Consider the following 26,978-nt stretch of genomic DNA (forward strand, 5'->3'; position numbering starts at 1 on the left):
TATCTCCTAAAACAAACAAAAGCTACTCACAGTTCAGACTTAGTTTAGTAAGCTGTGGTTGGCCAGACTAATCTGCCTTACTGTTACTGTATATAATAATAGTGCCTACTAGGTACTGTTAAAAAATAATGAAAATGTTTTACAATATATAAAATTATATGTTTCTCATGCTGACTAATAATACAAAATCAACAGAGTATGTAGGGCATAGCATATGACCAATGAATAAAAGCGTTACCAAAGGCACTGGATAGAAAATTGCTTGGGGGAACAAAGGCAACTTGAAATTGACTAGGTAGGGAAATGTCATTGAGTTAGGAGTGGCTGGTTTGTGACAGAGATGCTAACTAACATGAGAGGATCAAGTGGCATCAGGGCTTACGTGTGTTGAAAAGAAACATAAACAAAAGTAAGAAGAGAGGGGGGAATTAACCCAGAAAACTGTTAAAACATTCTAAGGCAGTGGCCATAATGTTTGCCACCCCTCCTATTCCCTGGATGACTGTGGCCAACACACCTCTGGCTTCCATTTAGATGCACACAGGTCAGGTCTCTAAGCATCTTCTAAACAAAAGGCTTGAACTTGGGGTTCAGCATCTTACTTTCCCCCCATTTCCTTGGATGGTGAAGTCTCCTTTCTTCCTCAAGAGACCTGTCCCAGGGACAGGTGCTTATAGTGTGTCAATTGAGGGCCAGACCCTCACCTGATGCAGTTGTTCTTTGTGATTTCAGGTAGGCAAAGCCAAGGCATCTCTGGCAGATGTCTCTAGTGTTACTACCCAGTGCAGGCTGTCCTGGCTCTGCCCCCTTTGTTTATGCCCTCACTCTGATAATCACATTCAGAACTTTCAAATTTCCATCAAGTGAACACAGTAATGGTTCTTCTTGATGCCCGGGCAGGGGGTGTTGTCTCCAAGAGCATACACTGGGCTTGTAACTTTCTCATGGAGAATAGTAACAGCTGTGAGCGTGTGGCCTACAAAGGACCCTCACCTGTGTATGCTGGAGCTGTCTGTCGAAAAGTCAATTTCAGATTCCTCCAGCTCACATCCACACACCAGTTTCCTTCCTGGTTGCTGTGAATGGCTCAAAGACAACTAAGGAACACAAAATAACCTAAACTGAAATACAATTTAAGAGTATGCCAAACATTCCATTAGAAAGAAACAAGACCTTATTGCGTGTCATATTTTTATTTATTATGAAAAGCAAGATAAAGGCAGATTGGTATTGGGATTGCTGGTCAAAGGAGGACAGCAAAGTCTACATTTTGTCTACTCATAAAATCAAAAGAAAGCAAAAGGCACAAGAAAGTTCGAGAGCACGCTTGTCTCTGAGTCATAACAAAAGCTGAAGCTCAGGCAGAATGTGGAGGGGTCTTGAAGAGCTGAACCTCTGTGCTCCAGGCATAGGAAAATTAGTTCTGCGTAGGGGGTCCAGTTAGCAAGAGGATAAAAATGCTCTATCCCAGACCACATAGCCAATCTCAGGGCGAGGACCACACCTCACCACTGGACTTGGTGAAAACCTATAACAAGCAAGCTAGAACCCTTGTTTCAAGTCACACAAAGAAACCTATGCTTGCAATGACAGACATCACACTATCGGTCAGATTCTATTTTAATTATCAAATTAGCAGAACTTTACAGTATATGGATGATGTTAATAGACATAAAGATCAGAATGATACCCATTTCCCAGTAAGCATTAAACAGAAAATGGCATAAAGTATGTAGAATAGATGCAATGGACATGAAACCTTCTGAAATAAAAAACATAATTACCTAAGTTAAATTAAAATTTTATTTTGCTGATTTTTTAATTTAAATTATTTCTCATATCATATGTTTTGGTCATGTCTGCCCTCTCCCTAACTCCCCGCAGATCTTCTCCACCCCAATCCACCCATCTTTATGCTTTCTCCTTCTCTCTTTCTAAAAAAAATCAAAACAAACAATAAGACACAAAATACCAAAACACACAAAATAAACAAAAACTGCGGAGTGAGTCTGTTTTGTGTCGGCCGTTATCTCTGTATATGGGGCCTGCCCTGATATAATCGCATTGCACAGTTCCACTTCCCTGGAAAAAACAGTTCCCCTTGCCAGCAGGTGTCACTTGCACATAGCCTCTTGTTAGGGGGTGGGACTTTGTCCACTTCCCTTTCTCAGGGCCAGGATCCTATCTGGCTTGTACCTATGCAGGCCCCGTATAGGCACCTAGGCATTCCCCAGCAAAATCCAGATAGAAACCCCCTGGCCACATCTCATACACCTGACGGTATGTCCATCCCTCTCTTAGACAAAGGGGCAGAGCTCCTATGGTTATTGAAGCTATATTTATAGGAACTGAAGACAAGCTCTCTACTAAAAGAATAAAGTGGATAATTTGTAAAGTTATAAACAGATGCTCAACGTTTCTAAAGAGTATTTGCACCAACCCAGTCAAATCTCAAAATAATATTGAATGACAAAACAAAGCTATAGAATGATATTATAATATAAGATTATTTATATAGCAAGTGATTTATATAGTGAACATGAAATAATATAGACTACATGTAAATGGAGGAGAATTTCAAAACACAACTGAAAAGAAAGACTCCAACTTTAAAGTCCTATTTTATCTCCCATCCCAGTGGAGGAAGGACGGCCCTGGGTTTGTTAAATGTATGGGGGAGATTCAACTCTACATAGTCAAGGCTGACCTCAAACTTGTATGTATGTATGTAGCTGAAGATGAAGACCTTAAACTCCTGATCCTTCTGCCTCCACACACCAACTACTGAGATCACAGGTCTGTGACCCATACCTGGATCTATCTGCCTTACTACTTTGGACAAATGAAAGTTCCAAAGAGTAGGGAAGCAATTGGTGGAGAACGGTGCTAAGGGACCTGCCTTGTCCACCAGCTCCGCTCCCTGTTTAGTCCAGCCTGACACCTTGGACACGAAGGCGTCAGCAGATGAGTGAGCCGGCAGGGGAAAGGAGGACTGAATTACCAGGCTCTGACTCTCGAGTCCACGAAACATGGATGGGACATTTTGATTCAGTGTATGCCACATGATGTAATTTCCAACACTAAAAGAAATATGGATATGGCCAGACAGGTAGTGAGATATTTTTTGGACTGGGCTCTTGGTTTCCATCAATTATCCTTACATAGACTACACCTAGGCATAGGGCTGAGAGTTAGCTTAGGTCAGTCACATGTCGTGACACTAGGAGGAATCTATCTGACACACACATGTAAACAGGGTTTAGAACGCTTTTACTTTAACGTTTAAATGGCTTAACAGTAGAAGGAGAGGAGGAGGAAACATAAACATACATACATGCATGCATGCATATATACATACATACATACATGCATACATGCATACATTCATACATACATTCATACATACATTCATACATACATGCATACAAACATGCATACATACATGCATACATGCATGCATACATGCATACATACATGCATACATACATGCATACATTGAGTTTAAATGTTTGACAATGGCTTTGGTATGTTCAAATCTCCCATTTTGGTGAGTTGTGGGATTCCTATGATGGTTGGAATCCAGATGCCAGCCACGCTGGAGTCCACACAGTGTAGCTGCTGGGTGCTTTCAGCTTTGGCTCTAATCGCTCCCCTTTTTCTTTTATGTTCAGTATTTTTGTTTTGATTCGTTGATGGTTTTAAGCACGTCTATAATGAGTTTTATGTTTTCACCCCATCACCCTCTTGTTCCCCACTCCCTCTTCTGCTGTGAACTCTTATTCCTTACAAATCTTCCTCCAGCTTGTGTGTGTTTGTGTGTGTGTGTGTGTGTGTGTGTGTGAGCCTGTCTCTGTGTGAGTCTGTCTATGTTTGTTTCACTCTCTCTCTCTATGTATGTGTGATCTGTCTCTGTGTGAATCTGTCTGTATGTTTGTTTATGAGTGTGTGTATGAGTGCCTGTCATCTCTCTCTGTTTCTGTCTCTGTCTCTCCCTCCCCCCACCCCACCCCCGTGTGTGTGTGTGTGTGTGTGTGTGTGTGTGTATGTGCGTGCATGTGATTGCAGGTTATAAGCCACCCTGGGCATCGAACTCCAGTCCACTGAAAGAGCAGTACGAGCTATGAGCTCTCCAGCTCTTATAATATTTTCATTATAAAATTATTTAAATAAAATATTTATCTTTTGGAAGTGTGAGGAAACTTTATTTACACAAAAATGATGTTTGTAGGACATATAAAAATCATGAGCTCTTAAAAATGTGTATTTCAAGTGTTTTATGATAAATTAACACCAAGCAAATGAAGACTATTCTTAAGCTTCTGTAGACAAAGGGTCTTGGCGAGCATGATCTAAGTGATGATGTGCATCATGCCGAGTGGTTGGTTCTCTTAGCCATAACCGAAAAACTTCAAAAGTCACAGAAAGAAACAAATGAGCTCATAAATATTTATCATTGCCTAGAGCCAAGTATACTTTCTGTTACCTGTCTGTTCCTGATAATCTAATGTTGTTGGCACAAGGACAAGGAAGTATCTGCTGATACAGACAGACGCTACCACAAGTTTACTAAAACTGCATACGACAAGCAGTCTAAACTCCAGGTTTGCATTATGTTCATCTATTGAATTGAAACATTAATATCTGTGCTCTCTAATGTCCAAAGCTGTTGGAAGTGAAGAATGGAAAGACGAGTCGAGAGCTATTGAAAAGCAGACAGTGTCATCTCAAATGTGCTCTGTTAAGCACTGCCAACACTAAGACGAACTCTTCCTGGATGAATCCTGGGAAGCTCATTGTGCACAGAATTTAAATATAACTGTAAATGTGATGGTAAGATTGTATCAGTGTAACATTCATGGATTAATGATGGCTTCCTCTCTCTCTCTCTTTCTCTCTCTCTCTCTCTCTCTTTCCAACCTCTCCCTCCCCAACCCCCCCCCTCTCTCTCCCCCCACCCTCTTTCCTTGGTAGAACCCTTGCCTGTAACCAGTGTGTCTATCTATGACTATAAACCTTCTCCTGAGACAGGAGTCCTGTTTGAAATCCATTATCCGGAAAAATACAATGTGTTCAGCAGAGTGAACATCAGCTACTGGGAAGGGAGGGACTTCAGGACGATGCTGTACAAAGGTGAGAAAGAAGAGGAGTTCGGGGAAAATCATGGCTTTTTTTCTTTTTCAGACTTTTCTCTGGATGAACTTCTTGCTTACTCTAAGCAAGAATTAACCGTGGAATCCAATACTTTACCTACAAATGAGCCATTAAGAAAAAGTTATTGATTCAAGGAAATCTTCTTATGAGCAGTCATAGAACATCCTGCTCATTAGTTGAGAATTGCAAGCCATACGTGCAATATGAGAAATTCTCAAATTGGTTTGAAGTATGAGTTATTCTTGCCAAAGGCAGTATGTCTGCTTCCGGAAATGGAGTCAAGACAATACAGCAACAACCTCATTAACAACACTTCCCAGCAGGAACGCCCCAGGCTTCCATAGCAAGTGGGCAACTTTCACCCCATTTCCCTGAAAGGGTCCAAGACTATTCTCAAAAACTAAGGGTGGTATTTTGGGTTCCTACGTGAGCACGCACCACATAAACCAATGTACATTTTACATGAGACACTTTCCACAAGAGAAAAAACATTCCTTGTAAAATTGCTGGGTATTTTTGTCATAAAGGGGTAAAAATACTTCAGTTTTTCTCTTAATAAAGAGCTAAATAAACCTAATCTCCATAATTCCTGCATAGAGAGAACATTCATAAGATAGAAATTAATTTTAATTGCGGTGAATCTTGTTAGGAATGCTGACAGGAAAAAAGACTTTTCATTATTAAAGGCACAGGTTTGAATTTTTCTCTCTAGCCTTCTCTTCTATTGAGTATGCCAGACATTAAAGGAAACCTTATTCCATGGATATTTAAACTTAACTGGGACTTTCTCCAAGTATGTGACATTAAGAAGCTCCTAATTTTAATGTAACTGATCTTCTCCTTCACAGATTTCTTTAAGGGGAAAACGGTGTTTAATCACTGGCTACCAGGACTATGTTACAGTAACATCACTTTCCAGCTGGTATCGGAGGCAACTTTTAATAAAAGTACCCTTGTGGAGTACAGTGGTGTGAGCCATGAACCCAAACAGCACAGAACAGGTAAGTCATCAGAAGACTCAAACGTCATAAGAATGTAACTGAATTGTATTGCTGTGCATATGATATGTATACATATATGTGTATATATATCCATATATATTATGTTGTTATATATTCGTGTCTAATGCTTCTAAGACATTTTTCCTTAATAGTTCTCAGAAACATTCAGCCACATAGCTAAGGAAGAATTTATTTTTATAACAAAACAAAATTTGTATCCAAAAACTTTGTACCCACATTAAAGATACCTAAGCAAAATACCCAAGAAGAAAAATCTAAAATAAATAAATGCAAGTAAGCTTCGTTCTTATTTTTAAATAAAAATGTGGATGATAGCCTTAAAAGTTGTAACCAAGCCACTTAGCTAGATCTGGCAGCTAGTGCTTATTCTATGCCTTGACCAGTGACCACGTAGAGGAAAGGCAGACAGCAGCCATCCTAGGACAGATAATCAACTACTGAAAGAAAACACTAGGAGTCTGGCATGTGTAAAACTTTCAATACTAATTCTTTTGGCATTAGTAGTATGGAAAGCGACGATGGAGCTTGGAAAAGTTGCAGAGGAGGGGGTTGTGGTGGAGATGGTCAAAACACACTGCAGAAATTCTCAAACTACTAGAAAGGAAACAGAAAAACTATTATGGTATCAACTCATGGCTAGAGGAATGAATGCAAAGAATACATACTACCAAGTATCCATCGCTTAACCAGTGCTGAGTGTGCCTAATGTGTTCAATGACGCTGCAGAGTCCCCTGTAGAGGAGTACAGGAATGAACCCGACCAGAGCTCAGACCACCCCGTGACCCTTTGTGTCTGGAATTCTGTGTAGGATTCCCACTCATTTCAGCACTAAATAACTAATCCACCTTGCGTCAACACTGACTACTTTGTGTACACTTTTCATATTCTGTTCTGGCAAGGACACCTTGGTGACCACTCTTTCCAACCTGGATGTTGTCCTAACTCTAAGACGAGAAAGTAAAGACCAATGAGACAGGGAATCTGTCCTCAGAAATGGTGTCACCTTACACAAAAGGCAACACAGAAGGCAGAATGAGGTCCATGTCACATGACAACCTCTGCACAAGGGACGCAGAGGTGGATTTTTTTTTCCTCAAAGGTCACAGAGAAGGCTCTCTGAGGAGCTGCTTCAGGCAGAGAATGTGCAGGCTGCCTTCACGACTTGCTATCTCCAGAGAAAATGCATTTCTATGACCCATAGTTCCTGTGTATTCATACCTCTCATTTCAGAGATGGGAAATGAATTCATACTTCCATGACTAGAATCTGCATCTGTAAGAGCCACCTGGTAGTAAGCCGTGCCGGTCCAGCCTTAGCACATACAGTGTGTGTTCTGATAGCCATAAACTTTTTTTTTAAGTTTTTAGAAAATGATTTTTAAGCTACCCAGGGATAGGGACACATATTTTCTTAATGTGGGATTGTGGTAAGACCAGGAATGTTTGAATCACTGTACGTGAGAAGAAGTTAAATTACCACATTAACACATACAGTATAAAAAGTTACTACCCGTGAAGTGTGACTGGTGAGAAGCTAAGAGATAGAAGTAAATATATGTATACTATACAAAATGTTAGAAGCTTAGATATGGTTGGCTTAGAAATTGTTCCTCCTAATACTTTCTCTACGGCTGCCTAAATGGCTCAGCTGGTGGAGGTATTTACCACCAAGCCTAGTCACCCCAGTTCGGTCTCCAGGACTCACATGGTAGAAGGTCAGATCCAACTGTTTCACGTTATCTTCAGATCTCCATATATAACATGCTGAGGCATGTGGGTACACACACTCGCGCACACACACACACACACACACACACACACACACACACACATGCATGCACGCACTCACTCACACTCACAATAAATTAAAGGGTTTTTTCCTGTCTATAAGAAGTCAAATTAAGATGCACCTGATAATTGTGTTGGACTCATGAGTAAATAAATATTCAATATGAGTTAAAAGTTACAGGGAAATGAAAACTCTCTCTTCCACAGCACCATATCCACCTCGAAACATCTCTGTTCGCTTTGTCAACTTGAACAAGAACAACTGGGAGGAGCCGAGCGGGAGCTTCCCCGAGGACTCGTTCATCAAACCACCGCAAGATTCAATAGGAAGAGACAGACGCTTCCATTTCCCCGAAGAAACTCCGGAGACTCCCCCCAGCAATGTGTCCTCCGGTTCTCCCCCCAGCAATGTGTCCTCCGCTTGGCCTGACCCGAATAGCACAGACTATGAAAGCACATCACAGCCCTTCTGGTGGGACAGTGCATCCGCGGCCCCTGAAAACGAGGAGGACTTTGTCAGTGCGCTGCCAGCAGACTATGACACTGAGACCACACTCGATAGGACAGAGAAGCCCACAGCCGACCCTTTCTCTGCCTTCCCTGTGCAGATGACTCTGAGCTGGTTACCACCCAAACCGCCCACAGCCTTTGATGGCTTCAATATCCTCATAGAGAGGGAAGGTGAGGCCTTGGGAGTTGGGAGGAGCAACATGGAACTGGGGAGCACGGGGAAGGAGGGGCGGACCTGAACTCAGGGAGGAAGATTGACAGACACTCTCAAAGGGAGACTTTAATTGACTGCTTGGTGTTGCCTGAGAGAGCAGAAAACCGAAATACATGGATTAGATCAGAATCTTCAAATTTGGATGATTTGTAAGTTGCAGTCATTGCAAGTTTTACACATTTCTCTACCCAGCATTTTCCATACCCCAGGCCTCTAAAGGGGAGCCTTATATTTAGAAATATTTAACTAAAGAGTAGGGCCATCAAAACACATTACAGAATATCCTTAAGGAATGCTGTTTGTTTATATGCAAAATCGAGGAGCATTCGAGGGAAAGTCTTTCTACAAAGTGACTCCTTCTAGATGTGTGAATTCCTTAGCTAGCTTGATGCCATCCGATTTACCCTGAGAAATTGATAGTAAGTGGAAAATATGCAGAAGACAGTATTCACAATATAGTTTTGATTCACTTAACTATCATTGGAAATTATATGTGTGTGTGTATGTGCATATATATATGAGAATATATTTGTGTCTGTCAGTGTGTGTGTGTGTGTGTGTGTGTGTGTGTGTGTGTGTGTGTGTGCTGTTTTTGAGACAGGGTCTGATGTAGCTTAGGCTCTCGAATTTGACAGGTATCTGAGGATGACCCTGAACTTGTGACATACCTTTACCTCCAAGTGCTGAGAGTATAGGTGATTGCCAATATGCCTCCCAAGTTCTCTATCATTATATATTACATTATGTTATATATTATATTTATTTATTATAGTCTATACATTTGTGAAAAGACAGACATAGCACAGCTCCATTGTTGATCACCAAGCTTTTCTTGTTGTTTCTTGTTTGCTGGGACTTGACAAGGGCTACATCATTTCTATTCTCCTGTCTCATATTAGGATGACAAAGGTTGTCAAGTCATCAAGTCTGAAATTAGAAAGGCTGCCTTAATTTCATGGTGTGCAATTAGAATCATGTCAGCTTACTGTGGAAGAGAGTTAACTCCTATTTAGTGAAATGAGACAAAATATTTCTTTATTCTCTACTTCTAGATAATAATAATCAGCTACACTCTAAAACTGCACAAAATCGAAATTGTCGTTTTAGGTATTTAAGTCAAAAGTCGTCATTTGGCTGAGTTGTCTGTTTTGTTTTGTTTTGTTTTGTTTTATTGATCATTTTATTCGCTCCTTTAATCTTTTCCAGTTCCTCAGGTTACTCTCTAGAACAAAATATCTTGTAACTCAGAACACTTTTTAACTGCCTATTTTCAAGAAAGTTCAATTAAATCGTGCATTTTTTTTCTGAGTATACAGTGCTCCTTTGAAGTCAAGCAATAACAGATTCAAATGAAATACTATGTATCAGGAGACAGATGCAGAATAATATCACCTTTAATGGTGCTTGGGCAAATAGATGAAGAAAAATAAAACCAAGACACCTTATAAACTAGAAGTAAGCCAATATTAAAAAAATAATAATAATTTAGTGTTACAAGGAACTTGTGAGGTATTTAATGAGTGCTATTTCTTCTCTTCCAGGGAGGGCGGTGGATGCTGCCCTCGCCTAACAGTCTCTTGTGTACATGATTCAGTGAGGTGGGTGTGGGCAGCGTACCAGGCCTCCATGTGATGGAGTTGAACACTATATTTCAGGTCTGATATTCTAGTTTTATAAGTACAATATGAGTTTGAGTTGCATTTCCTTGTTTATAGCGCCTTTGCCGTAAAGGTTAAGGTTGAACTTGGAATGTAAGAAAGGAGGACAATCATAGATACACATTTTACAAACCTCATCAGTTTGCCCTCCCTGGGCCCTTCCGGGCGTCAATCCAAGTATGTTCTCGTTTTAATTTTTTGCCTTTTGCCTTTGATCCAGAGAACTTTACTGACTATTTGACAGTGGATGAAGAAGCCCATGAATTCGTTGCAGAACTGAAGGAGCCTGGGAAATACAAACTCTCAGTGACAACCTTTAGCTCCTCGGGGGCCTGTGAGACTCGGAAAAGCCAGTCAGCAAAATCGCTCAGCTTCTACATCAGTGAGTAGCCAAGGGATGGTCGTGCGCTTACAGGAGCTAGAACAGTGAACCTGCTGAGGTTGGGCCTGCACTTCGGGAGCTCCAACAGGAAACTGTGAGATTAATGAGGCTTGGTTGTCAATTATTCAGCAGTCCCCACGGATCCTGGGGATTCCTCAAGGTCAGGGGAGGCCATTATGCCTGAGAGGAGATGCATATATGTTCCGGGAAGCAAATCTGCTCTGAAAGTTAACCAGCGGATTTTTTTCCCCACTGTTGTGATAACCGAATGTTTATTAAACTGACCTTCCACGCCAGGCATAACCATGGCTCTGAGGACGCGCACACACACAGCTGGGGAAATAGGATTTTTGTTTGAGGCTGCAATAAAATTCAGCATTATGGGATTATGTGGGGGGAAAATCTTATTAGAGTATTGAACTTGCAGAGGGCTCAAAGATTTCAAGCAGACTCGAGCCTGCAGGGTGTCTGGGCAGTCATCAGGAGAAGGTAGAGTGTCCTCAAGTTCCCAGAACTGAGTTTGGGGGAGGCTTCTAGCTTCTCTGAGAGCTTTCACAGTACAACTAAAGTGTGGTTTGCAGAGCAGCATGTAGAATGTGTATCTATTTCCTCTTTAGATAAGCTATGATTATTTGAAGTCCTCAGGTTAAAAAAAATGGTTCCTTAGCTTATCAGACATTAAGTGTGCCTTTAGATTAACACAAAGAAAAGTCACAGATTAAAGATACCTGTCCAAAAACAATAATCTGTATAATATGTCTCCTCCTTCCTAAGGGGCAAATAATACCTTACTTCAAATAACCCTCAAAAAGTAGGTAGGCAGAGACAGGAGATCAGTTCACTTAGCAGCTTAAATACATTAAAAATATGCCCACGTAATGTATACCTTTTGTAAAAGTAACTTTTAGTTTCCTGTTCTAATTGTTGTCTTTGAGGCTTACTGCCTCCATCTGCTAACCTAGGCCTAGTTCTGGAAGCTTCTAGCCTCTGTCCAATCTTATTTAGGCCTAGAATGTTTTCAGCCTCTGAGGCTTGCTACTGAATAAGTTCACTCCCTCCTAGTCCTTCCTGAGCTCTAGCTAGCTGGTTCAACCCAGCTATTCTGGCCCAAACTCCTCTCCAAGATGACTGATTCAATCTGGCTTCTCTCTCTGCCTCTGACTGAATTGATCTGCTTGGCCTCTAACTAACCCTGGCAATCTGCTTTAACCTTCTGTCTCCTCATTCTGCAGCACCTTCTGTCTTCACCTGTGTCTAGTTTGTTCTCTCTCTCTCTCTCTCTCTCTCTCTCTCTCTCTCTCTCTCTCTCCAACCTGTCTCTGTAAAACTCTCCTGTAAAACTACCTCTTTCCTCTTTTTTTCTCTGCACTGCCCCTCAGTACCTTCTTCCCTTTCCTCTCTCTTCTTGTGAAACTTGGGCACATCCCATTCTGTCAAATCTTTCTCTGGTTCATCACTTTGTCTGCCACTCAATTAGACATCACATTCAAACATGGCTTCTTCCTTCTGCCAACTAGCTTTACTCTCGTTGTTTGGGATTAAAGGTGTATGCTAAGGGCTGATCCACACCGCAACTAGAAACAGTTTTGTTTTATTTTGTTTTGTTTCAGTTTCAGTAAATAACACAATCTCTGGGCTCACAGTGTGATAAAATGTTCTGCAACAGATTCTTCTTCCATGAAAAGCTCTGAGTTATAGGAAGTGAATCTGTTACTCTCATGTGTGTTAAGGCCAAGACTTGAATTTAAGGTTGTTCGAGGCCATATCATAACGATAACAGTGTTGGTCAGCTAAGCTACCAAATCCAAACACTCACAGTCTCCATGACATTGGGTGGGGTAACTGAGTCTCTGGGCTTCAATCTCCTTATTAAGTTAAAGCATTAAATCTCTTACTTTGTGTTTATTTTATTTTTCTTATCTATGCATGTATTTAGTCTTGAACCAGGGTTTCATGTAGCTAACTCAGGCTAACCTTAAATACACAGTGTAGCTGAAGAGGATCTTGAATCTTGAAGATAAGGATCACCTTACCTTCACCTGCCAAGTGCTGGGATTACAGCTCTGCACCACCATTCAGGTTATGGGATGCTGGGTATCAAATGCAGGGCTTTGTACATTCTAGACAAACATTCAAACAATCGAATTACATCCCTAGCCCACCAAGGCTCCTTTTGCTTCTAACGTTCCAAATGGTCCATTCACACACATGGTAGAACTTCAGAAGCAATGAATTACTTGCAGGAAGCTACACTTCTGATATGGGAAAACAAGAACCTCTGGCTAAATTTCAAGCCAAAACTTTTCAAAGGTCCACAGTGCTCCATCCAGGGAGCCATATACAAGGTTAAGATCATGGAGTTTTAAAATCCATTGTGTGAGAATTTCATGCATGTGTATAAAATGTTTTGTTCAAATCCAACTCCTAACCCCCAAAGCAGGGATTCTTAAAAATCATACTTCACATTTGTAAATCATAAATTTCCTCATCCTACCTGCCTGAATTTCTTAATTTAAACTTGAGATTTAAGACTAGTACTTTTCTCATAGACTTGTGATAAGAGCAGACTAAAGTATATAAGTACTTGAGATAGAGCCTCATTGTAAGGGGCATGTCTGTCTTCATATTACTTTTATAGTAATATGAAGTAATACTTTCACTCACAGCCATTTACATCAAGTGTGCATCCATCCTCTTTAGTGGAGTCAAAATCAATGAGAGAGAGAGAGAGAGAGAGAGAGAGAGAGAGAGAGAGAGAGAGTGAGAAGGCAGACATCAGTACTCCTAGGTAAGGTGGAGGAGGAGAAGGTTTTTATTCTAGATATGAGGGAGAACATTCCAGGGCCATCTGAAAGAGTCCAGATGTGTGCTTCCACAGAGAACATCATGACACAAACTCCTACATGCTGCAAACATTACCCAGGACTTAAGCATCTTCTTGAACCCAGACAGCGGGCTGTCCTTTGGTCAATACAGCCTTAGCCTGTCCTTCAGTTTCTGCTGTGGCAGAAATTTAATTTGTTTCTGTAAGATTATGGTAAGGACTGATTGAATCTCAAAGCAATTATTTCTAGAAAGATCCTCCCAGCAAAGGAATTATAAACACTGATGAAACGCCATAGTGTCACACCCTCTGTTTGATGAAGATTTCACTGGGATATTCTCCAATGTACCTGACAACTGAAATTGAGTTTGGTTTTTATTATTGCTGCTGCTGACACTACTATTGCTTGGGCCAGAAGAGAAGTGGGCTACAGTTGGCAGAGGGTAGACAGAGCAAGCAAATCTTCCTTTGAGTCTGTTTGTAAGGGCGAGCACACACACACACACACACACATACACATACACACACACACACACCATAACAACAATTACATCTTCTATCTCAACTAGCTCGGTATGCAACATCCTATTGATTGTAACTTGCAATGCCCAGGCCCCACAGGCGAGTGGATTGAAGAACTGACCGAGAAACCTCAGCATGTGAGTGTCCACGTCTTAAGCTCAACCACCGCCTTGATGTCGTGGACATCTTCTCAGGAGAACTACAACAGCACCATTGTGTCTGTGGTGTCCTTGACCTGCCAGAAACAGAAGGAGAGCCAGCGGCTGGAGAAGCAGTATTGTACCCAGGTAAGAAGCCAGAGGACAAACACACCTAGTCCCTGAAGGCCGCTTGAAATTCAGCCTGTGGTGATGGGAAAGAGAAACATCTCCTGAGTTCTCCTAAAACACTAGGGAGTGGCATTAACAAAAGCCACCCCAAGAAATGGGAAATGAGTGGGCGTGGCTGGTCAGTTTCACTTCTCTTTCCCTTTGTTAGAGGTCACGTACCCATTGCTTCTGCTCCTTACCCAAGAGCAGTTGCCTTCTGTGTGTCTGTGTGTCAAGAGCTTAGAGAGATGCTGGAGCCCGCTGTCAATTTGAGGTATCATGTTCTTGCAGAGCAGTTCTGTTGTCTAGTGAGATTAACCAAAAATGCATATAGAAGGATTGCACCATATTTCAGAAGCCCAAGCCAGCAACAGACCATGCTTCCGAGTTCACAAAGAGAGATCTGGTTTTATCCTAACATAGATTATGAGGAAGGAGTCTCAAAACCCGTCCAAGAAACACTTCTCTAGGGATGAGATAGACAAGTTCAGGCTCTCATAGAGGTTTGCTGTCGCATTTTTTTCCGCTTTTATTTTAACTTTAAAAGTAATGTGGACTCAAAAACCAAGTTTAAAAACAAATATATATATATTTAATATATATTTTAATATATATATGAACTATAACAATTTTCTCCTCACCAATCTCAACTAAAAATTTTGAAGGATAAATGGGACTAGACAACCACCAGGAGGCGTGGAACAGGCAGGGAATATGCAAATTAGCGGTCCTGTGATTGGCTAGGCCTGGACACCTATAGCCAATCGGTGCTGGAGCCCTGTTCTAGTTCCCTGAACTCTAGGTTTACTTTTCTTCCCTAGAGGTAGGCGTGTGTGTGTGTGTGTGTGTGTGTGTGTGTGTGTGTGTGTGTGTGTGTGTGTGTGTGTGTGTGTGTGTGTGTGTGTGTGTGTGTGTGAGAAATTTTAAATTGCTAAAATTGATTCAGGAGCCGTGAGCTTTGGAGAACCGAAGGCTTTAGAACGCTGAGATAAGTCCTTCATAGAGGCGGAATCTACCCCTTGACTCGATTAAATTAAAGAGTAAATATGCTAAACAGATTAACTAGCAATCACAGCTCCTTATTCAGTTCATTAGTTTCCTTCCCGGGTGATACCCAACCTAACTGACTTTAAGCTGGTGGGAAACGTATTTCCTTCACAGACAGTGACCTGGAACGCAGCTGTCCTAGTCCTAGGTACATTTCCTTCTTGTCCATTTGAATGTAACAGATTATGTATCTTTTGCCTGGGAGCCCAAAACAAAATGTTCTTATAGCTACTGTAAATTATAAATGATCCAGAGAAGGGCTCTCTAACTGGATTCTCACACCATTACCCCGAAATGCACCATTAAACCCTTAAGGATTATGGATGGGCTAGAGGCTGATGTTTAAAGGAGAACACGAAGCAGGCCAGCGTTCCAGGTGTCTTCTCAGACATCACAAGAATTTCTGAGGATTTTCACAGGTTTAACCTCCAGCACCCATGGCCCCGAGACCACACACACGCACACACTCGAACACACACACACACACACACACACACACACACACTCGAACACACACACACACACAACTCATGCACTTACCCATAAGTTTCAGATGGGAAAACTAAACTCAAAATGTCTTAAGAAGGCTGGAGAGATGGCTCATCAGTGTAGAGCACTGCCTGTACAATCATGTAGACCAGAGTTCAGATCCTAGGATTCACATAATAAGTCTGGCATCTAGAAAATGCAGATGACGCTCACTCTGAGAGGTCATCAGACCTCTTCTCACTGTCGTGTTCACAGGCATAAATAAATACACTTTTGTTTTGTAGTTTCTAGAGAAGTAGAGTAACTGGCTCAGTTGGTATACAAGCATGGTCCTCTCTGTGTCATATAAAAAACAGACACAGAACATTCACTGCTAGCGCTAAAATAAACATGGCTCCAAGTCAAATACAGGATAAAATCACCTACCTAAAATTCTTGGGCTCAGAAGGATTTCAGACATGGAGCTGAGGCAGGAGGGTTGGTATATCTGTGTATACATAATGAGCGGTGTAGGGCTTCAACCCCAGTATAAACAAAACATTCATGTGTGTTTCGTAGCATCCCACACACGGAATCTGAAGGCAGTTGTAAGTAATATTTTAGTGTTTGTTCATGACAGAAACATTTATGATGGGAAATTGACTGTGTTGGTGGTATGGTGTTGCTCAAATGTTTCAGATTCCAGATCTTGCGGTTTTGGATCGGGGATGCTGAGGCAGTACTTAATCATTACAGTCATGGGCTCACACCCAAGGACTGTGCTTCTTGGATATCCTTGATATTCTCTGAGATATCCTGCTAAAGTCTCTACTTGGCCCATCAACTCCGAGGATGCCTGTGTGATTCTATGTGTAAAGTGGCTCCCATGTAACAATGCTGGAGATGGAACAAATTAGACCTGAGTCTTTATTTCATGAAGCATAGAGCCCAGTCTTCTTCCTCAACAGAAAGCTTACAAGGGTTTAAATTGGTCCTGATCATAAGTACCTATTCTTCACAATGAGTGTGCATGGAGACGAATTCTCACTAGGACCGTTCTGGAGCTATTCCTTCATGAAGATGTTGAATGTGAGATTACTGCTTCATTTGTGCTGTACAAAAAACTCTGTGTTAATTACCCAAAATAAATGTGCCCCGAGCATTTTCTCAAAAACCTTAGCATGCCCTCACTAACATCAGAGTTGGAACGAGGGCCACATGAGGCATGTGTGTTCATTCTTACACGGCATGTGCCTTAGTCCATGAATGCCATTTGACTGCTCGCAAGAGTGCATAATAATGAAAGAAACACAGACAGACAGACATATCATCCTTTCCACTGTAGGAAGGAAGAAATAGTGAGGCTAAGAGGCAGGATATGTAAGGAACAAGGAGTCACCCAGCTGGTTGGTGTCAAAGCAGGGGGGGGGGCAGGCGGGGCATCCTGGATGATTTGTCTTCACAGCTGGAGGTGATTCTGTAGATAGCTTGCATTGCCTCATGGGGTGGCAGTGGAGTGGAAAGGTAGCCAATTTGATAGTCTAGAACACAGGCTACAGCATCCCATAAAAGTGCTTTTCAGACTTTATCGTCACAATTATCAGCTGACATTCTCTCACTCTCTCATATATATGCGTGTGTGTGTGTGTGTGTGTGTGTGTGTGTGTGTGTGTGTTGCCTGCATATGTGACTGTGTGTCTGTGCATGACATGCCTACCTGGTGTCTACAGAGGCCAGAAGTCATCAGATCCCCTGGGGCTAGAGTTACTGACAGTTGTGGGCTGTCTTGTGGGTGCTGGGAATTGAATCAAGGTCCTCTGAGAGGGAGAGAAGTCCAGCTTTAATTATTGAGCAATCTCTCCAGACCCCTCACGTAATTCTTGATGTCTTCATCTGTGATGTTGGGAGAAATCAGTCCTACCTCACAGGATTATAATGAGGTACTGACCATGTCTGAAGGATTTTTAAAAAGAGGAAAAGAAGGGCCAACTTTTGTGATTATCTAGACTTAGCTGGATATCTTTTGGTTCAAGGGAGAGTGACTCAGTGGTTGTCTGAGTCCTGAATAGGAAAGTCCTGGTATCTGGAATGGATGTACATCAGAAAGCCAATGAGGAAAGCATCCTAAGGGTGGATACAGAACACCTCGGACAGAGGGACCTTTGTGCTCATTTCATGCAACCCACCACCTAACAGCAGACTCTGTTTCTTCCAACTGTTCTTAGTGTTTTTCCTCCTGTGTCTTTAGCTCAGTAGGGACAGGCAGGCCCAGTGCCTTCTGGGAGTCATATTGAATTTAGTGGAGTCCCTGGGATTGAAGTAAGCCAGCAATGGAAGAAAGAGCTATAGAATGGGTATGCATTAAGTGGAAAGATTGGTTAACATTTTATTATATTGATTATATACCATACATATTTATTAATATATTAATTTTTATTACATTCATCAGTTTGATATTGATCAGTTGGTTGGCTAGTGATTAGAAAAAAATAGAAACAATGGCACAGAAGAACTAAAGTGTTTAATTCTATATTAAACTTACTATACGGTCCAGGCTGACCTTGAACTCCAAAGCTTCCTTGCCTTTACATCCTGCAATGCAGGTTGGCACCTTAACAAATATTTAGGGATTGATGTTTCTAATTGCTCTTCACAAAGAAGGGTAGTTTGAAATGACATTGTCCTCTGTCTTTTTTTATATGAAGCAATATGATTTTTCACATCTCTACCTTGCCTAAAAAACATCATTTCCCTAGGTTATGACTGCCACGTACTTAAGTGGCTAGAAATCTAGGTGTTCACTGAACAGTTAGAAACAACTGATCCACTGAGTAAATGTTAGTTCTATTACACAGACTGTAACCTCAATAAAACAGTATTGTTCTGTTGTGCATAACATGCACTGTCTCTATTTTTATTTTACTTTCTAAGGTTTCATATAGCCCCATGCTGGTCTCTAACTTATTCTATAGTTCAGGCTGGCCTTGAACTCCTAAACTTCTTTGCCTATACCTTCCCAATTATTAGGATTCTGTGGTGTGCCTCCATGCCTAGTATATATTCCTGTTCATAGTCTGTATCTCTGGATGACAGTCTCGTTGAGTAACTTTGGTAATCTAAACATTGGTCAGATGTTATGGTAAAAGGATGTAAGTGGGCAAAGAAGGGTGGAGTACTAATTAACTGTTCCATGTAATCACCTCTTTTGTGCCTCACCAGTTTGGGGACAGAGTAGATTGTATTCTACTCAAATCATGACCTGTCTCATACACATAACCAGCTTCTGAAATTCACAGCATTGAAATGCACATCACCAGCACTGTTTATCTGTATAATTTTAATGGGACTTTTAAAAGCATACCATAAACTGCTAATAAAATTGTTATCCATTTATTTTGTTCATTCCTGTAGAAGTTTTGCATTTTATGTACCCCAGAGGCCAAAACAATTGATCTTAAGAGTTGATGTGTCTTACACTCATGTCTCAGCATCTCACAGCCCTAAGATGCGTTCTTACCTACATTAATATAATGAAGGCACAAAGATAACAGTGTTAATTGAAGTACAAACAAATCCTTGTGTTGATATTTAGCAGAGTTGGGGTTTTATTTCAAACAACATGATGAGAATTAGTTTTTCCTCACAGAGTGAGACTGTCTTGAACATTAGAAGCACTAATATCAAAGCTGGGGTTGGATGGACACAAATGTAAGGACCTGGGGCAGGTCCTCGCCACCATGCGAAAAGCCGGACAGGGGCGCACACACCTGTAATCCCAGCTCTGAGAGGTGGGGACTGGCCAGGCAGTTTAGACAACAGGGAGAACCAGGTTCCGTGAGAGACCTTGTCTCAAAGAGTCATGAGCAGAGGGACAGAGGAAGATACCTGATAATGGCCTTTGTCCTCTACAAATGCAAGCATGGGTGCATGAGCGTACACATATATTTCATACAAATGTACACACATGAACACTGCATACATAATACATGCTAACCCACTCACTTCTTAACCTTGAACTGAAGCATCAATCCCACACATGCAGACATTGATCTTTCACACATCCACTTTGTTCCTATGTATGCCCCTACTATCTCTCTCTGTATCACTCTGGTCACATAACCAATAAAAACAGAGAGCTGAGACACGGTCTCTCTGACATCATTTTATAAGACTACAATAGACTTTGCAAAGTGCGTTCTGCTGTACCTTGACTTGCCCTGACTGCAGATTAGAAGTCACAGCACTCGGCTTCTCCTCCCAACAATAAATGTGAGCATCTGACCTTGACCATTCTCTGGCTTTGCTTCTCCATCTATTGAATCAGAGATCTGGATAGATAATCTCTGAAGTCATTTCCATCTCTATAATTAGATATTATTTGCTTCTAAGTGACGAGGGACTAAACACGGTTCTGCACGGATCTTGGCCTGTCATCGGCTGACACCACAATTTAGGACGTCAGGCTACCCTCCTGGTATCCCTGATTTGATGATGGTTCCGGGAGGAGGGTGCTCTGGCATATGTGGTTACACTCGACAGTGATTCATTGGGGGCAACCCGTGGGGCATATTAAATCCAGTCGTGGAATTTCAATGCCCTGGATCTCCTTCTGAATTCACATAAACTATAAATCATCCTAATTCTGAAATCTAACCTCCCTCCCAGCATGAGTCAAAGATGCCGGATTTCAAAGTCAAACTATTACGTTCTAGCAACTTGCTTCAGCATCTTTGTCTCGCTCTGAAAGCCTCACTCTACATAAATCTTATTGGCTGTTTGCTTTAAGGTGAACTCAAGCAAACCTGTAATTGAGAACCTGGTTCCTGGTGCCCAGTACCAGGTTGTGATGTACTTAAGAAAAGGCCCTTTGATTGGGCCACCTTCCGATCCTGTGACATTTGCGATTGGTAAGTTGTTAGCCACAGTCAATCATCAATCGATCCATCCATCCCTATTGTTGCCAGACTACTGGTTGTAAGGGTGCAGCCTTCAATCTGAATTCATCATAAACGGAAGAATCATGAGGCTGTGCTCCATATGCCTGCATCAGACTATAAGTTTTTCAGTATGCATGGGATATAACTTCTAAGGAATGCCTCCCCATACACAGAGATGAAACCAAAAGCCATGGCTACTCTTGTTCCTTAATATAGAGTGATGTCATGTATGCATCCAACCTGTGGATACCTTCCCATACACCTTAGCCATTGCTGAATCAATCTTTTATAATAATTCAATACAGTGCAAATATTACACAAAGAGATTACTATATTGTTTAGAGAAAAATAATCTTTAGGAGTCTGTCCCTGTTCAATGCAGATGCAAGGCAAAATTGAGGACAAGTCTCCATCCATGGTTCATTGAATTGAATAAACAGATTCTAGTACCTGCTAAATGTGAGGGATTGACTACCTTAAATACGCAGCATTGCATAATTGGAAGAGATCCTCCTATTCACTACACAGAGGAGAAAGTCAGAAATAAATATCTATTTACTCTAGTTTTTTGTGACTAAGTTAAGAGAATGACAGCCCTGATCATTCCAGTTGAAGTCACAGTACAAACACTAATGCCCCTTCCGGTTTTCTCTCTTCACCCTCTACCCTTCCTTCTTTTAGTTCCCACTGGGATCAAAGATTTAATGCTCTACCCCTTGGGTCCCACTGCTGTCGTGCTGAGCTGGACCCGACCTATCCTGGGAGTCTTCAGAAAATACGTGGTTGAAATGTTCTACTTCAACCCCACCACCATGACCTCAGAGTGGACGACCTACTATGAGATAGCAGCCACAGTTTCCTTAACGGCATCCGTGGTAATCTTCCCTTAGTCAGCTGGTGCACTCTCGTGTGAATGGTCATGCCTGTGTCACATCTATGTTAGAGAAAGTCATCCGTGCACGAGGCCATTTTGGAAGATAGCTATTTGATCTGCATAGGCAGACAGATGTTCTCAAGGACTTTGGGGGTTTTGATTGCTGTAGTTGGGTTTTATTTAGTTTAATTGGTTTTGTTTTGTATTGTTTGGTTTTGAGAGAGCCTTCCTTATGTAGCCAAGGATGACAGTGACCTTTGGGGGTGCCTAGTTCTGCTTTAACAATGCTGGGATTAGAGGCATTCTAGGCCACTCTTGCTTCTTGTTTGGTTGCTGGTCCGTGGTCTCATATTTCTTTTAGGTTTAGATTCTGTCTTTGTCTTTGGAGAGAGAGATAAAGTTAGTTGTGAAACTAACTTTCACCCCAGATGGTATTTTTCTCATAATGAGTTTCCTCCAATGCGAGCAGACTTAACAAGAGGTCTCATCACAAGAGACCTCCCTCTGGTCTTCTACAGTTGACTGACACTGTCTGTCTCTAGCCATGACTCCACTTAGCCTGTACAAATCAACAAATACTTGCATTGCTAACCTTTTGGAAATAGCTTTCACAGCTTATGTAGTAATTGTTCTTTCTGAGACTAGATTCATTTTGCAAAGTGTAGGCAACCAATGCGTGACACCTGAAGCACACAGTTGCTTTCCAGACAGATGACAGTTTGGTCATTGTCACCCAGTAAGACTTCTGCTCATCATCATCCTAAAATAATACTATCCCCTTTCCCTAGAGGCAGGGAAACAAATAAGTGCAAACACTTATCAATAAGTGTTATTTCATTATGCACTATATCTTTGGAAATGGCGAAGCAATAACCCATATTTACTCTGTCTTTCAATCATTTTTTAAAAATTATATATCTCATTTCATTTATGGCTCATTTCACTTCAAAAATAACTCTAAAGGCATAGAAAAAGAAAACAAAAATTATTAATGTTTATCATGACCCAAGGAAAGTAAATCAACTTCATAAATACTGTTTTCCCCTTAATCTTTTGTCTCGTGATTTTCCTCCATCCTTATTCAGAGAATAGCAAGCCTATTGCCAGCGTGGTACTACAACTTCCGCGTAACCATGGTGACATGGGGAGATCCAGAGCTGAGCTGTTGTGACAGTTCCACCATCAGCTTCATAACAGGTGAGTGCTGGAGAAAAGAAAGGTCCCACAGGAAACGCCATCTTGAGCAGGTACCAGGGGGTCACATGCACAGAAAATGCCAGCAATTCACCACTGCCTTGGCATCTTCATGGAAGATACACCCCTGGTTCCGCTGTCTCGCATTTAATTGATAAGCACTAGAAATGAGAGTCTGACTTTAAAATCCACAGTTACTGCCCTTGACGTTTGCTTACTTGGAGACACTGCCCTTGGCGTGTGCTCTCCAGCCAGCATCCATCAGAGCAGAGCAGGAGGCAGCAAACACAGCTTTCAGCTTCCCCTACACGATTGACTGATGATTGACTGATGTTACGTATTAGGTCATCAGACCTCGGAGAGTGTTTCACAACCTCGTTAATTACTCCATTTCTGCCCTCACCGGCTGTTGGTACTAGAGTCCACTGAGTGCCATGGAGGAAGGGTTCACACCAGTGGGGTTCTGCCTCAGGTCACTGTGAGTTTGAGCAAGTTAAGTTTCCCAAGCCTCAGGTCTGTATAAGGCACACCAGAGAATGATGGGGAATACTTATTTCCACCCTGACAAGCAACGATGACGTCTCTATTGAACAAACCACTTAGCAAATTACAGGGCACCATGTTAAGGTGCTTAAATTACATCAGTCTTAGTCCTTCCCCCCCCCCAAAGCCATAAATTGTGAAGTTCCATGGACAATGATTGGAGAAAACAATACAAATAATTCATTCAGTGAGGCACTGACCTTGGGGCTGGGGAGGAGGCACCTGAAGCTCTTCCAGAGGAGCTGAGTTCAGTTCCCTGCACCCAACGTGTGACCCCAGCTCTAGGGACTCGATCCCCCTTCTGACCTCCATGGACACCTGCACTCACATGTGTATAACCTCACACAGATACACACACACACATAAATTTAAAACAAAATAAATCTTAAAAATGAAAGAAGCAATAACCCTCGTTGTTTGGACCAACACTGTTCAAGAACTTTCATTGCACGGAGAGCTGTATTGGGAAAAGAGTGGAAATGACAAAACGCTGGTGTGCCACTTCCTTTAGTCTCCAGGATCCAGCATGCCCTCTGTTCCAGATGTCAATAGTCATGTTAGAAGGGGCAATGAGAAAACCCCAAAAGTGGATGTGGTGCCAATCACTAGGTAAACACTGTGGCCAGCAGTCAAACTGCATTAATAAGCACATGTCTAATTATAATTAAATTTCACTAGAGCACTAAGTCTTCCACAGTAGCTCCATGGAGATTTGCTTTCAGAGAATGGGTGCCCTTCTCTCCCTAGGTACAATCGGTGCCTTTCCCTTCCTTTCAAGAGCCGAGGCCTCTGAACTGGCTCTGCTCATTTCTGGTTACAGACATCTGAGTGAAGCATCTCAATGATCTTTGAACCTCCTTTTCTTGGCAGCAGAACTCGCCAAGATCCTGCCAACTGGTTTTCACAGCAAAAAGTTCACAATCTAGCTTATGGCTTTCACAGCCTTGGGTAGCAGCAATAGTGAAGTACCAAGAGTTGGGATTCTGTCTGCAGTATTGTGCCTTTTAAAATGATCACCTGGGACTAGAAAGATGGCTCAGCACTCAGGGATTCCTGTTGCTCTTGCTGGGTACCTGGGTTTAGTTCCATCATCCATGTCTGGTGGCTCATAACCACCTATAACTACAGCACCAAGAGATCTGACACCTTCTGGCTTCACTGGGCACTGCACCCCTGTTCACAACCATCCTTCCCGTGTACACACACATATACATGTAATTAAAAATATAAACAAAATCTGTAAAATAAAATGATATTAGGACCTGCCTGGAGTGGAGTAAAATGTACAACAGTTTAGATGAGATGTAGCAAGTCTCTAAATGACCTATCTACCTTAGTGACTAATATTTTATCTCAAATGAAATGATCTTTGAGAATGTTGTATTGTTCTTGAGGAACAGCTCAGTCAGGCTGGCATTAGCAGTCTAGAGTTTTGCTACAACTGTTTTCAAGTCTCACATCTAAAACATGGGTCTAGTAATAGCACAGTGTGAGAATTAAACTGTATCACATAGATCATTAAAATATTTGACGAGGGGAGACAAGAATAAAGTATATATACAAATGCATGTATACATACATATAAACTTATGTGTATATTTATATATTAAGTAGCTGAAATTGTAGCCCTTTAGTTCTTTGTCTGACTTTATTACTTCAGATAAGAACGCAATGTTTTAAACATGAGGTTCTCCTGAATTGCTCTTCTCTGTTTTACATTTTAATCCTAACTGTCAAATCGTATGGTGTAAAAGGAGACGAGCTAACTGTCTATAAAGGTTCAGGGCAGTAGTCCCAGCCACTTGTGAGCTCGAGATGGGAAGATGACAAGGGTGAATTCAAAGCCAGCCTGGGCAATGTAGTAAGATGTTGTCTCAAAACAAACAGGGCAGGAGGCTGGTGTGTAGGTCAAGGTTAGAGAGAGCTGTTGCTAGCTTGCAGGAGGCTCTGGGTTCAGTGCTTCAGGCCTCACTACTTCCCTTGCCAAAAGAATTAACTTTGACTTCTTCAGACTTCAATCCACTACCAGGGTTAGGGGACTTGTCTGAAAGTCAAGTTCATAGTAATTATTTTAGTATACTAAATAACGATTAATAAACAACTAGTGACATCTTGTGGCCTTTGGCAATATGTGAGATTTTAAAGCAGTAAGTGCCAAATCTGAAGGCTCAGCCCTGTGAAGAGGGCCATGTACATACTTCTTGACTTGTAATTTTAAGTGTATTTCTTACCCTCACCAATATGAGAATATAAGGAAAAACTCCTTCGAACAAAGCAAGGTAAAGGTACCTATATATGATGAAGTATACTAGAATATATTAAGAGGCTATCAAAAATCATAGGCATTTCTCTGAGTTAGATCATTATGGAATATGATATGGACATTTTTGTCTTATATTACTGTGACGGAATATCCTGAGACAACCAGCTTATAATAAGCAATCGTTTCTGTGAACTCATGGATTCTGGGTTTTAGTATATAATGAGGCAGAACGCCGTGGCATGAAAGTTCTGAAACAGCCAAGCCACTCAGCTCCTGGCATTTGGAAGGTAAAGGCGACAGAGCAAGAGGAAGAGACCAGGCACAATGTATATGCTTCCAGGTCAAACCCCCAGTCACCTACTTCCTCTCACTGGGTCCCATCCCTGAGATCCCATCCCTCGCCTCCACAGCCTTTGAATAGACATTCAGGACCCAAACGGAGAGAGCATTGCTGATATTTAGGGATTGTGTTGTTAGACACAAGGGAAGCGGCTGCTCATACTTCGTGGGAAACACACATGGAGTGCAGGCATGCATGTAAACACGTGCTCCATATAGATACTGTGCAGCTGTTACACATTACACATGCGGTGAGTCCTTTAGGGGCTAGTAGGTCTTGAAATTACTGTCTACTAAGAATCCTTACTACCTATTAGTGTCCTATTAAAAGGAATGATTCTTATAATTTCTAGAAATTCTACTTCAAAGATTTTGGTTGAAATTATGCCATGCCTTGGGGTAAAGTGTTTGCTTTCTAGGCACTTTGAACATGCAATTTGAATTTAATTGTATATTTGTTCCTTAAGATCTTTAGAATTTTTGAACACTTTAAACAATAATTTCACAAACACCCTCAGAGCTTATATCATATGACGTTTAAATAAAATTTTCTCCTCAGCAAAATATTACATTTTAAATTAAATTAGCATTTAGTTTTAAAGTGTTAGAATGTGGGTTAAAGAAATAGCCCCGGTACTAGGCTTACACCTCGGGCATGACTTTAAGATCCTTTCCTCTTTATTGCTTACATCAGCTGCCTTTACCCGGACCCCCCTTTGTGCGGAGCACGGGGCTAGATTCTATCAGTGACGTCACTGTGTTATGTCAGAAATAACAGTCGTCAGATCTCCTTCCAGCACCTTTCTCTTCTCTTTCTTTCCATCGCCCCCACTGTTCTTTGGTCTCCTAAGTACCTTTCATGTGCCACAGTGAGAAATTTAATATTAGAGGGCCTCAGATTTCTCAATGTTGTTGTGATAATTACCAATGTCTT

General features: G+C 41.5%; 1 protein-coding gene across 3 annotated transcripts in view; it reads left to right on the forward strand.

Moving 5' to 3' along the window:
* Ptpro (protein tyrosine phosphatase, receptor type, O) overlaps positions 1-26,978 on the forward strand; it is a 212,336-nt gene that overhangs the window by 119,707 nt on the left and 65,651 nt on the right. For all 3 annotated transcript variants that reach the window (NM_011216.3, NM_001164401.1, XM_030255238.1), the window contains exons 3-10: positions 4,972-5,130; positions 6,000-6,152; positions 8,169-8,642; positions 10,564-10,725; positions 14,162-14,358; positions 20,681-20,801; positions 21,513-21,706; positions 22,791-22,902. In NM_011216.3, coding sequence (NP_035346.3) covers positions 4,972-5,130; positions 6,000-6,152; positions 8,169-8,642; positions 10,564-10,725; positions 14,162-14,358; positions 20,681-20,801; positions 21,513-21,706; positions 22,791-22,902 — 1,572 coding nt within the window. The remainder of the gene's footprint in view (positions 1-4,971; positions 5,131-5,999; positions 6,153-8,168; positions 8,643-10,563; positions 10,726-14,161; positions 14,359-20,680; positions 20,802-21,512; positions 21,707-22,790; positions 22,903-26,978) is intronic.

This window comes from Mus musculus, chromosome 6, assembly GCF_000001635.26.
Source record: "Mus musculus strain C57BL/6J chromosome 6, GRCm38.p6 C57BL/6J".
NCBI classification, from domain to species: Eukaryota; Metazoa; Chordata; class Mammalia; order Rodentia; family Muridae; genus Mus; species Mus musculus.